Consider the following 12,986-nt stretch of genomic DNA (forward strand, 5'->3'; position numbering starts at 1 on the left):
TCTTGTCAAACATGCCAATGCAGCAAACCGACGAACCAACGACCGTATGGGCTGCTGAATCTGCTAAAAGTCCCCTCATACCCATGGGAAGCGATAGGGGTTGATTTCATGGGACCTCTACCCACATCGCATGACCGCAATGGCGAGTATGACTTGATAACTGTCATAATTGACTTGTTAACCACTATGGTTCATTTAGTACCAAGTCGGACTACTTACACAGCTAAAGAAATCGCCGAAACTGATGTTCGCTGAGGTGTATAAGTATCATGGGCTACTGAAGGCCATAGTCAGCAATCAGGACGTACTATTTACAAGTAATTTTTGGACTCACTTCAATCGGCTCATAGGAGTGACACTAAAGATGTCTAGTGCTTATCATCCGCAAACAGATGGCGCAACAGAGCGCGCTAACCGGACCATCAGGACAAATGTTGAGGTCCTGCATCACCCCTAATCAAAGGGACTGGGTATTGAAACTTCCTGCTATTGAGTTTGCAATAAATCTCACTAAGTCCGAATCTACGAACTTACCTCTGTTTGTTGCGAATTACGGGTGACTACCTAGAGCAATGATATGGGAAACGGCAGGGACAGATGAGTACCCTGGGGTAAGAGTATTCACTCAACGAATGAAGATGGCCACCATGGCCGCGCACAATGCTATCTTGGCAGCAAGAGTAAAGCAAACTTTCGACGCTGAATAAGCGAAGAAGGGTATGCCCGTTAGCCCTGGGAGATCTAGTATATGTTTCGACTAAGAACATTTTGTTACCTAAAGGGACCGCCCGAAAGCTGGCCCCCAAATATATTGGTCCTTACCGAATCATTGAGGACTATCATAACAACTCGTTCAAACTCAAACTCCCCTCTCGGCTTAAACAATGGGGAGTGCATCCCGTCTTTCACTCGTCATACCTCAGGATTCATATCCCCAACGATGATCAATTATTTCCAGGGCGAATGGAAAATCAAGTGGCTGAATTTGACGATAGTGAGTCAGAATGGGCGATCGATAAAATTCTGTCTCAATCCGGAACTCACAGTGACGCTCAGTTTGAAATATGCTGGAAAACTGGAGACATCACTTGGCTGGCTTATGAACAGGTTGCTGAATTGGATGTGCTAAAAGATTATTTTAGCTTACTCAGGGTCGAGGATGTCTCAGAACTATGGGAGGGAAACGGGGATCATTTGGCAGAAGAGCCCCAGGTGTTGTTAGGGCACCTATCTTTCGAGGTCGACAGGTATAAAACCCGAATTGACCTTCTTCCACCCTCGTCTTCCCCACTAGCTCCTTCCATCATGTTCGACCTCACTAAATCACCCCACATCCTCCTCATCGTAGCTGTAATGGCACCATTACTCACTCGTGTCAGCAATCAACACTTCATCCTCCCCAATGTGCTCGCAGAAGGAGATCTGATGGTCGTGATTGACCTCCTCTGCGTGTATCTCGAATACGATGCTCATCTAAGGGCTGGCACCGCTGCGGATCGTGCCACGCCTGCCGGGTATGGAGAGTTCGCCCTGGCGTTTAACACTATGCAATCTCTTGCCTCTGGCACCTCACGATTCACTGAGGAGAGGACCCATGGTCTGGAAATCACTGGCCCATCACCATCATTCACCAACTTAGTCAGGGATAACATACCTGCAGAGCCTAATAATCACCCTGCTCCTCAGCTTCCTGAGGGCGGATGCTGGATTAATCCTTAGCGCATCGAACTCCTAGAAGAGGCGCTATGGCAGAACCTCGAGACTACCAAGAGGAAGTGTGAGTGGTGTGAACGCACTATTGCCGAGCAAAAGAACAAATGTACCCATTCAAGCTTCAGCTCTGGGGACAAGCGTGATGGATACCCATACAATCGCAGAGAAGGACCTAGTTCCAGTGGAACTAACAGTCCCTCCACTAGAACATCCTCTGTCCAAATTCCAACCCCTCCGGCTCATATGGAAATTGATGATGAAGAAGACGCCGCCACCGTTGGGGTTCCTGCGCCTAAGGATCGCAACACCAACAGCAAGGAAAGCCCCAAGAACCCTAAGAAGAAGTGAGGGCATTGCTCGCCCTGGAGGGGGGTATGTGGTGTTTGCTCCCTAACGACGAAGGACAACAAAGACTTGAGCGATCAAGAGGGTTGATGAGAGGACAAGTCTTGGTCCGAGCGTCGCTGTTTCAAGTGATCGTGCTTTTTCTATTTTAACTATCTATTTGTTATCTATCTTATCACAAGCTTCATACATCGCGATAGTATTTAGAGTCGTGAAACTGTACTGAAAGCTACTTAGTATTCTTCCAATCTATCTGGACTGGTATCTGGTTACTTGCAATAGAGTCTCTAAGTTGTGCCATCATCTAAAGTCTTACCAACTTCTACCTGCCGTCACAAAGAGTCTCAGTCATTCCTTCTATAACTCGCCGTGGGAAAAAAGAAAAAAAGTAGGGTGGTTGAGGTGAAAATGAAACACGGTGGAAATTTGAAATGTAACACAATGGCGGCCTATATTGAAGCTTTGGCCCGCCCCCGCCCCCGTCACTGTCTCCATAAAATTGGCTGACCCCCGGGTTGGCATCATGATTGGACTTTTCACTTCTGACGTGTTTCTTCCCCGTTTCCTCAGCATATTTACTCTATAGCCATCCAGTCACTAACCATCAAATTTCTTTACTGGGGGTTCAGGAGTTTTCTGGGGCTGAGTTGCTTTGAAAGCTTCACTTTCGGTCCCGTTAGGATTTTCAATTGGCTGGAACAATGAAGACATCTATGTCATGTGGTATGTATCCGATGGCCCATCTGCTTTCATCGTGTTCACATATACTTAGATGATGAGCCTTCCTTCCTTCCTCTTTCTACTCACTCGAAATGATGTTCATACTGACTCGTCGGATGGGGAGGGCTGGTATCTCTGTCAGGTCCCATTTAGTGTGTGTCACAGTCTCGATGTCATCAAACCACATAAGACCTGACGGATATATGCACTATGACCATGAATTTATTTTCTCACTTTGAGCAACGACAGTGATGATCATCATCCTGAACAGCTTCCATATTGTGATTGCCAATCAAGCGCCAATAATTGACACATAAGCATATCATACACTAGTACTAGTGATTATGCCCACATCCTTCCCTCCCCCTTACTAACTGCACTATCAAGCCTTTCAGGTGGTGGCTCAGATGGGCCTCGCTGCAGCCTTCAGATTGCTTCCAGAGCTACGTCTCATCATTGGGGCTGGCCTCTGGCCCACCATTCTAGCAGTCTGGCATTCTCCTTCGCTGCTCTTCCGACCACATGAACTCTCCCGCCTTTTCATGTTCCATGTGTGGAAGCTCTTTGGTAATGGTGTCGATGAGAATGCAAGGGATGTCAAAAAGGCACTCATCACCCCACACACATATGGTGTTGTACTCGACATTGGTGCAGGTGAGTCTCCCGCTCAACCGGGAATTGGTTATGTTCTCATGTGAAGGTTAGGTCACGGCCATACAATCAAGTACCTCGAGCATTCGCACGTTACAAAATACATCGCTGTAGAGCCTAATGTGCATATGCATGCTGAGCTGCACCACACCGCCTCTGCCACTGGGTACAGCCAAGATGATGGAACACTCCTCATTCTCCCCTGCGGCACTGAAGACATCACTACTATCATTTCCTCATTTCCTGTGACACACCCGCCTGTCAACACACTCATCTCTGTCCTCACTATCTGCTCCATCCCTTCGCCACAATCCACCATATCCACATTGATCTCGGAGGTGCTGAAACCTGGGGGACAAGTGTTGTACTACAAACACGTTCTTAGTGATAAGAATGATGTTGTGTGGTGGCAGCGTTTCTGGACGCCAGTATGGAGTACTGTTTTTGGTGGATGCCATCTGGACTGCCCGGCTCATCAGTGGATTGAGGATGTTGGGGGATGGGTGCAAGGAGAAGGTGGCATGTGGAAGAAGGAAGGGGAGACTGAAGAGGGTCTGTTTTGCCATCGAGGCGGGAGATTGATTAAGGTGGCATAGGTGCAGTGTCACAGTTTAACGTGTACTAGTAGTCCTGGTAGTACAACATATCAGTAGGTAGTGGTATGAGTCGAACATACCACACTAGTACGTCTCTCTTTGTCCCCTCCAAGTTCATTCCACTCACACACTTGGGCCTTGTAAAGTCTTTTACTGGCGGTAAGTCTTCCGAGCCCACCTAGGGACATAAAACAGTGTGCACAGGCTGTACTGATGCCTCTCGATAATCCAGAATGTTGTGAAGAGTTCTAATAGCAATTAGTAATGTATTATTTTCGGATATGTTCGCTTCAGTAGTTTGGATTGTTTCGCTGCTCAAGTCCATCAGTAAAACCTCAGATTCATTTTCCTTCATTATGCCACTTTTCTTGCCTTGGCACTGGTGCTAAGGCATAAAAATTAATACAAGGAGTGATAACTTGATCTTTCCGAAATTTCTCAAAGGTACGAACAAGTGGTCCATTGGTTTTGCCACACAAAGGAGCGAAAATGCATATTAAGAGAGAAAAGAGTGTTATAAATTCAAATGGTGTACAAGTAGCTAGATCAAAATGCAATCTCAAAGGCGTGATGGTCGGCGTATTTATTGACGTAGTAGGCTCGTGTGACGTCTACTATTTAGCGTGTGAAGGCTCGAAGTAGGCGGCACAAATAGAAGAACATTATCGACTGAGAGATGGTGTTAAAGTCTGGTATTCTGGGTACAATAAATGCTGCCCTAATTCTATGACAGTAGCCTGTATTTAAACTATAGTAAACGAGAGGTAGGGTTAAGGGTTCGGAGAAGATAGGAAGCAGACATGGATAAGTAATGAGCGCAGGCATATGATAAAGGTAAGATAGGACATATCAGATTCTAGCAATAAAAGATAGGTAAGAAGCAGGGACAGAATAAATAAGACTCAGGGGAATAGTTGACAGTATTAGGATTCTGAAACAGCAACCGTCACTTAGTGTATATGACAGCAACCATTACATCTCCCCCTCCAGAGAGAGGCCACACTCTCATCCAAAGGTTAGACTCATTCGGCGGAGCCTCACCCTGTGGTGTTCATCTTGTCCTCGATGGGTGGCTGGACGCTGCCAGATGCTTTGGTCCCTCCGGGGGCGCCAGTGCTAAGCACGTTCCTCTTTTGGTTCCTGAACCCCTTTCTAAACATCTTAACCTGCTGCTTCTTGAAGTAGTTCTTGCTCTTCTTGTTCATCAAGCAGTGCTCCTCGATCTTGTCCCGCTGATGAGTGGCAGAGAGGGCAGTGTGCCACACCATGCGGTGTGGGTACAACAAGTGCAGCAGAGAGAATTCGATCAACTACACAGTTGGGTCTTTGCTGCCTGCTGCCTCACTTGGAAACAAGCACGTTTGACCCTTAAGGGGATTGCTACTGGGGAAACACTAGTCTCTGTCTAAAGCGACCCTATAGGATGAAGGATCCGCAAAAGCAGATGAAACGGATAGGATGCAAAATGTATGGATTCGTCGGATGGAGCGGATGATACTTGCGGATCAGATGGGATGTGAATCAAAGTCAAAGGAAGTTCATTAAAGGTTTGATGGATAGTGGGTATAAGTCAAAGTGACCTTCTGGTAAGGTGCAGGAAAAGTGGGAGGAAGTTACATGAAGTAAGTATTTTTCGAAAACCTCCATGCTTATAGGGCACAGTATTTTCAAGGAACATAGAGATATAGGTAGCGAGTCTAGACCGTGCCATAAGCTATCCGGAAAATAGTGGAGTGTGAGAGGATATGTCTGTGTTCAGTCAGTAACAAGGAAATGCATGTGAGTATGTACCAATGAGGTAGAATGGACGTGGACAGGACGGATGTGGCAGATGCGCGAGCTATAGGGGGAGATCCGAAGGTATCCGCATGTCATCCGAAAAGCGGATGTGTATCAGATGGAATGGATAGGTGTCGGATGGATGTCGGATGGATCAGAAAAGTGGTGGATATGAGCCTAGCATAGTGATACTCCCTACAGCGGTCAACTTGGTCCATGCGCATAGCTGACAAAGTGACGTCTTCGTCATCGTTGTCCAAGAGATCTCCCATCTCAATGGATGTGCCTTTGCACTTTACAAAGCCCTGTTCGTCGATGACAGAGGTGGTAGTGGTAAGTCCTTCATGATTGTAGGCGCAAGCAAAGTACTCATAGCCCAATGGGCAGGCAGGGCGAGCCGAGGGAGCCTTGTTATGAAGGGCATAGGAGTATATGATGAACACCTTCAGCTGGCTGCAGGTGACGAGACATAGTTTGTCCATGTTGTCAGGGTCGGTGATAATGAAGTCTCGGTTGCGCTTGGTGAAGTTAATGAGGGGGGCGGAGTGCATGGTTCTTGGTGATTTGCTGGAGGGAGTGATAGATGGGGGGTTTGGAGGAATGGGACGGGGTTTTATACGTTGGTTGACCTCCAATGCGACCGCTCCTAGAGATATTGGCTGGTCGTCATTAGGGTTTGTTCCTTGTCCATCTGTCAGTTCCAAAATTTCTGATATCCTGAGTAGATCGAAATATTCCGATAGTGCGTTCAAGTGCATTACCTGGTCATATGGTAACCAGGTAATATTGCCTGCTTGCCACTGTACCTCAAAGGACATGTCTTCCTGGGCCCCCGTGTGTGACAGGATTCTGTCGACTGCCCACTCAGTGTCAGGCTCTCTGAAATCCGCAATTTGGGTCTCCAGCCATCCTGGAAACAGGTGGTCATCATTGGGCAAGTGAATGCGCAGCAAGGAGGCGTGGAACATGGGATGGACTCCCCGTTGTTTCAATCGATCAGGCAAGTCCACAAGGAAGGAGTTGTTACTGTAGTCCTTTAACAGCTTGTATGGCCCTACATACTTGGGTAAGAGTTTCCATGCTAGCCCCTTAGGAAAGGATATATTCTTCATAGATAGGTACACCAAGTCGCCCGCCTTGAGAGGGCAGAGCTGGCGCTTTCGGTTGGCATTTCGGGTCTGCTTGATGCAGGCTTCGAGCATGGAGTCGTGGGCTTGTATGAGCAACTCCTTCATCTTCTGAGAGTATGCTCGTACCCCTGGATATTCGTCCTGCTGGGGGTTATTCCAGACCATGGCACACAGCATCCGCCCATTATTAATGAAGAATGGTGACTGGGAAGTCAATTCCGACTGGGTGAGGTTTATTGCAAACTCAATGGTGGGTAAGTGGGATGCTGAATCCTTCTGGTTGGTGGAGATGCAGGATCATAGCATTTGCATGACGGTTCGGTTGGCCCGCTCGGTTGCCCTGTTGGATTTGGGGTGGTACGCGCTAGACATGTACTGCTCGATGCCAAGCAGTCTATTGAGGTGAGTCCAGAACATGCTGGTAAACAGGACATCTCAGTCGCTTACAATCGACCAAGGCAAACCGTGTAGCTTATACACTTCAGCAAATACCAGCTCAGCGATGTCCCGGGCATTGTAGTTAACACAGCTGGGCACTAGATGGACCATTGATGTAAAACGGTTGATTATGACCATTATCGAGTCATACTCACTGTCACAGTCTTTTGACAGTGGCAGGGGTCCCACAAAGTCGATTCCAATGGACTCCCAGGGCCTTGAGGGTATGGTGAGTGGGTGAAGCATCCCATAGGGCCTCTGGTTGGAGGGCTTGCTCCTCTTGCATGTGTTGCATGAGTTACAGAAAGTGGTAGTAATGTCACTTACTAAACTCTTCCACCACACATGGTCCTGAAGGTATGTCAATGTCTTTGATGCTCCCAAGTGCACCAGGAGTGAGTGGGCTTGTGAGATAATCACCTCTCTGATGGCTCAATTGCTGACTTTTATGTTGGGCACACATAACAGGGTCTTGTCATGCAGGCGCAGTCTGATCAATCCGTCCAACACTTCGAAGTTTCAGTATTCGCCAGATGAGTCTAAAATCTGTTTAAAGAATGGGTCCAGGTTATACTGATTTCTGATACCTTTGATCAGCTCACTTTCATCTGGGTATCCCAGGTGTGCTAGCCGCTCTAGCGGTTCATTGTTGTTGTGGTTGTGTGGGCTTACAGGGGTCTGACCTGTTACCTCCCCCTCCTTTTGTTCCACCGGTCTTTTGAGAATGAAATGGGGTGCCACACACTTGGTGAATTCTGCGGCTGTTTCAGGATGACCAGTTTCTGCAGGTTCCACCCTGCGCACAGGATGACCAGCCGCCGTGGGCACCACCACGTGGGCCTGCTTGGGGTGGCCCACCACAGGCGCTTCGGGAGGCACCTGTGCGACAGGTGCCTCCCTCTTAGACACTAGCCTGGTGCTGCATCTGGAGGGGACCGTCAGTGCCTCAGGTCTCACCAAGACAGGCATCAAGATGAGCCCCGGCAATCTGCTCTGCTGCCCCTCCACGACGGAGTTGTCGTGCTCCGTGAATTCACTGGGGGCGCGGATGGTACCAGGGGCATCAAACAAATAGAGACGGGACACATATTGCAGTAACATATCTCCGTATTATACGAGTGAATGGACGTGCATAATATCCTGTATGATACGGGCCAGTGGACCATGGGCCGAAGGTAGATATATCTTCGACTATGACGGATGGGCCGGGAGTGTTATTATTCCTGATGGAGACGGGTGGGCCCATGTAGGGAATATGTAGAGTGGATGAGTGGGCCGATGGACATGAATATTAAATAGACGGATGGGTCGAGGTAGTTGGATATTATGTAGATGGGTTTACCAAGGTAGATGTGTATCAAATAGCCAGGTATGTCAAGGGTGCTTGTTATCACATAGACAGGTGGGCCCAGATATATATCATATTAGACGGGTGGGCTGATGAATTAAGATTATTTTGTAGACAGGTGGGCCAAGGGAGTGGTGAAATATTTATTATATATATGGGTGGGCCGAGGGAGTGGTAAAATATTTATTATATATACGGGTGGGCCGAAGGTAGTTGTATATTGCATAGACGGGTAGGCCGACGTGGGGGTATATAATATAGACGGGTGGGCTGAGAGAGCAATTTATTAGATATTATATAGATGGGTGGGCTGAGGTAGTTGGATATCACATATACGGGTGGGCCCAGATACATATCATATAGACATATGGGCCGAGGTGGTAGTATATTATATAGATGTATGGGCCGAGGTAGTAGTATATTATATAGATGGGTGGGCTGAGATGGTTGATATCATATCCATGGGCCGGGTAACATCTATCGAGTTCTGGGTAACATCTATTGATGTCCAGGTAACTAATATTGAGTTCCAGGTAACTAACATCAACTTCTGGGTATTTCATAAATTGAACAAATCACCAAGTACCGTGTACCGAGTTCTGGGCACCGAGTTCCAGGGATTGAGTTTAATTGTTATCATATACATGGGTGGGCCCAGACACATCATGTTGACAGGTGGGCCGAGCCGAGGGTGTTGTATGATATACACGGGTGGGCCCAGATGTATATGATGTTGACGGGTGGGCCGAGGTTATTATATGATATAGACGGGTGGGACTATTGAGTGCCAAGTGCCAAGCTCCAACTACCGAAATTTTAATGAACCGAGCATCATGTACCAAGTTCTGGGACCCGGGTCTCGACACTCGAATATTTGATATCTAGCACCCTTCCAATTATCTGGTATTTCATTGACATACTAACATTGCAATGAATGATAATCCATCATAGAAAGGTCAGTTTCAACTACCGAAATTTGACTGAACCAAGCATCATGTACTGAGTTCCGGGACCTGGGTCTCGACACTCAAATATATGATATCTAGCACCCTTCCAATGATCTGGTATTTCATTGACATACTAACATTGCAATGAATGATAATCCATCTTTGAAAGCTAAGTTCCAACTACCAAAATTTGAATGAACCAAGCATCATGTACCGAGTTCCAGGATCCAGGAGTTCCAGGTCCTGGGTCCCGACACTCGAATATTTGATATCTAGCACCCTTCCCATTATCCGGTATTTCATTGACATATTAGTATAGCAATGAAATGATAATCCATCTTTGAAAGCTAAAATCAAGGTTCCCTATCTGATCCACCCTATCTCCACCATCTTTAAAGTCTGTGGACATCCGGCATTGACCATCTGATTTCCCAAGATCAACACCATCATGAATGTGTCTTCCACCTCTGATATTGAAATAACCTTCTGGCGCACTTGGGCCTTGACAGTCACTCATGAGGCATGTGAATATACCGAACAGAAATTCATTGCCGAGAAAACAGGAGGAGACCCAGTCATACCTTCTCCTAAGCTAGACACCAATCTGGTGATGGCTTGCAATCGATTGGTGGATTGCCTCATAAAGGCATATAACAATCTCAGTGGGTCTTCCCGCAGATTCGGACAGTCCATTTGATGATTCAAATTGCTTCACAGTTCGGATGCAGATTGATATTGCGAGATACAGCAAAATGATCTCCCTGAAGGACACTGGACATAATGAAGAAAGAGAGGTGAGGTTGCTTGAGAGGTGTCCTCCTGGCCATGAAGGTACAAAGTTGGTTGACATACCCACCACAGTTCTTGATGCTACCGGTGCCATCATTGTGTGGTACCCCCCGGATGCCCTGACGGAAACCACCCAGGTGGCTAATATATTTTGTTGCTCGATGGATATGGAATATGAAATGGGAACTCCAGAAGGAAATTCTGGCAGCCTCCGATTTGCTCAGTCCGAGCCTTGCAAAAAGTGTAAAGGTTGATGGGAGTTGGCGAACTAATCAGGATTGGTTCAAACCAAGCTCGGAAAATGATGGCATATCTCCCAGATGCATCAATCTATCTCTGGCTTGGTTTCAACAGGGGCACGAGGTGGGATCTCATGAGATGGTGGTTTCCGATAGTTACACTGACCAATCCGGTAGAATCTGTCGGACCCGGCGGTATCTGCCTCATTGAAGGGACCATTCTCCGAGAATATTCTCAAAGCCATTGCCAGGCCAGCAGCCATCGCATCAGCTGCACTCAGGGTGATGCATCCTGAGCAGTACTGGGCTGGGATACAAGCCTTTTTAAGCCTCAGACAATCAGCCGAAAGCAAGAATCTTCTGAGGATGTCAGAGACCCTCCAGTACTGGGCATCCGTGTTTAACACCCTCACCGTCATTTCCAATCAGCAAACCCCCAATCATTGAGACCACATATCCATTCCTGAATGCTTCGATATTCTCACCACTGTGGGTAATTATTCGAATGCTTGCATGAGTATGCCAAGTCTTCAGCTGGAGTTCATGTACAAGCCAGGCTATATGATTGCGTTTTCAGGAAGGATCGTAAGACATGGGGTTCATGAAGTGGAAGGGGATAGAATTGCTTGGGCATGGTACATGGGGATTCTGTTCATATTTATGCCAGGATTCCCTCATGTGGATGGGCTAGGATGGATCGCGTACATACTCCATCCTGGCAAGGATAGAACAGGCACATAGCTTAGTACCCATGTGATAGTACCTACTGTCAAATACCAATTACCAATGTTCGAGTGCCAATAATCAAGCATCAAACAGGCAAATGTTTGACATTTGATACCCAGACCTCGGTACTCCACTCCTGGAACTCGGCATTTGGCACTAAACACCCGGAAGCCAGTAATTGGTATATGGTGTTTGGTACTCAACACCCGGACATCAGCACCTGGAGCTCGGTATTCGGTACTCAGTACAGTGATTTGTCCAATTTACAAAATGTGTATTCTGGGTTTCAGTACTCGGCACTTGGTATTCGAGGCCCGGAACTCGGAGCTCGGTAGTCAATGCCTGGCACTCAGCATTCGGCACCTGGATCACACACCTGGAAGTTGGTAATCGGTATATGGTGTTCGGTACTCAACACCCAGAACCCAGAACATGGAGCTCGGTACTTGGTACTTGGTACTCAAGGCCTGGAACTCGGAGCTTGGTAGTCAATGCCCGGCACTTGGCATTCGGCACCCAGATCGCACACCCGGAAGTCGGTACTCAACACCCAGAACCTGGAACCCGGAACCCAGAGCTCGGTACTCGGTACTCAGTACTCAGTACTCAGTACAGTCTGTTCAGTGGTTGGTACTCGACACCCGGACCTTGATGCCCGGACCTCAATGGTCGATGCCTGGAACTCAATGGTTGATGCTCAGTACCCAGAACTTGATACACGGAACTTGATACCTGGACATCGATACTCGGCATTTGGTATTTGGTATTTGGTGTTCAGTGTTTGGTACTTGACACCCGGACCTTAGTTATGTTAGTTCCTAACCTTGGTGCCCGATGCTCAGTACCCAGAACTTGATACCTGGAACTCGACATTGAGTCAAAGATCTGTACAACATACGTCTAAGGGCATGAACATTTGATACACTAACATTTAATAGGGATCATCCCCTCTGGCTCTCTTCAACCGGGCTAGGGTGTCAGTGTACATATCAATCTCCACCATCTTATCACGGATGCCCTCCTGATGGTCCTGAATCAACGACACCAGGTGTTCCCTAATCCACTTCAGTCCCACCAGTGATGGAGCTGGGGTGCCGTCCAGCTGCTCCAGAAGGATGAAACCATTGTCCTCAACACTGCTCTAGATCGGATTAGTGATCTATCAAGGAAGTTGGGTATAATGCTTACTAGCCAATGCTGGTAGTGAAAGTGACAGGAATCTATTACCCGATCCCATTGCCATGGTTCGTTAGGGATTGTAGTGTCCCCCATCCACCATGGAGTATCATAGGAGGATATGATACGGGAGGGTTCTCCGTGATCCCGGACCAGACGAAACTCGGATAGGTGGGATGAAAAGATGTGGTCTGGAACCGCATTCCATGTGAGCTGAGGAAACAAGTGAAGAATATGAGCGATTGGGGGTGGCATAACCAAAATTATGTTCCTTGCAGCTGAGTACTGCAGAATCGGTGTCACAAAAGTCTGTTGGCAATCTCAGCATATTCCCACCACAGTCATCTGTCTGATGGCTTACAGTGATCTCCCATGGATTCCGGCTTTAA

At 47.4% G+C, this 12,986-nt stretch overlaps 5 protein-coding genes across 5 annotated transcripts; 4 read left to right on the plus strand and 1 right to left on the minus strand.

Moving 5' to 3' along the window:
- Positions 1-940: 940 nt before the first annotated feature.
- On the plus strand, positions 941-1,719 carry EDB91DRAFT_1251148 (uncharacterized protein; the record flags this gene model as incomplete). Its single annotated transcript, XM_041323336.1, has 2 exons — positions 941-994; positions 1,057-1,719. The coding sequence occupies 2 exons, from the start codon at positions 941-943 to the stop codon at positions 1,717-1,719; spliced, it is 717 nt and encodes a 238-aa protein (XP_041174626.1).
- Positions 1,720-1,745: 26 nt separating this feature from the next.
- EDB91DRAFT_1251149 (uncharacterized protein) lies at positions 1,746-2,061 on the plus strand (the record flags this gene model as incomplete). The annotated part of the gene is made up of 2 exons (XM_041323337.1): positions 1,746-1,777; positions 1,833-2,061. The coding sequence occupies 2 exons, from the start codon at positions 1,746-1,748 to the stop codon at positions 2,059-2,061; spliced, it is 261 nt and encodes an 86-aa protein (XP_041174627.1).
- A 1,124-nt stretch (positions 2,062-3,185) lies between these two features.
- On the plus strand, positions 3,186-4,025 carry EDB91DRAFT_1057077 (uncharacterized protein; the record flags this gene model as incomplete). Its single annotated transcript, XM_041314048.1, has 2 exons — positions 3,186-3,432; positions 3,484-4,025. 2 exons carry the CDS (start codon positions 3,186-3,188, stop codon positions 4,023-4,025), a joined length of 789 nt encoding a protein of 262 aa, XP_041174628.1.
- Positions 4,026-5,062: 1,037 nt separating this feature from the next.
- EDB91DRAFT_1084240 (uncharacterized protein) lies at positions 5,063-6,355 on the minus strand (the record flags this gene model as incomplete). Its single annotated transcript, XM_041315744.1, has 3 exons — positions 5,063-5,257; positions 5,817-5,865; positions 6,036-6,355. The coding sequence occupies 3 exons, from the start codon at positions 6,353-6,355 to the stop codon at positions 5,063-5,065; spliced, it is 564 nt and encodes a 187-aa protein (XP_041174629.1).
- A 3,760-nt stretch (positions 6,356-10,115) lies between these two features.
- EDB91DRAFT_1251153 (uncharacterized protein) lies at positions 10,116-11,142 on the plus strand (the record flags this gene model as incomplete). Its single annotated transcript, XM_041323338.1, has 4 exons — positions 10,116-10,329; positions 10,385-10,593; positions 10,649-10,819; positions 10,873-11,142. 4 exons carry the CDS (start codon positions 10,116-10,118, stop codon positions 11,140-11,142), a joined length of 864 nt encoding a protein of 287 aa, XP_041174630.1.
- Between the last annotated feature and the right edge of the window lie 1,844 nt (positions 11,143-12,986).

Source organism: Suillus paluster (assembly GCF_016628075.1).
Source record: "Suillus paluster strain FC165 chromosome Unknown EDB91scaffold_50, whole genome shotgun sequence".
Taxonomy (NCBI): Eukaryota; Fungi; Basidiomycota; class Agaricomycetes; order Boletales; family Suillaceae; genus Suillus; species Suillus paluster.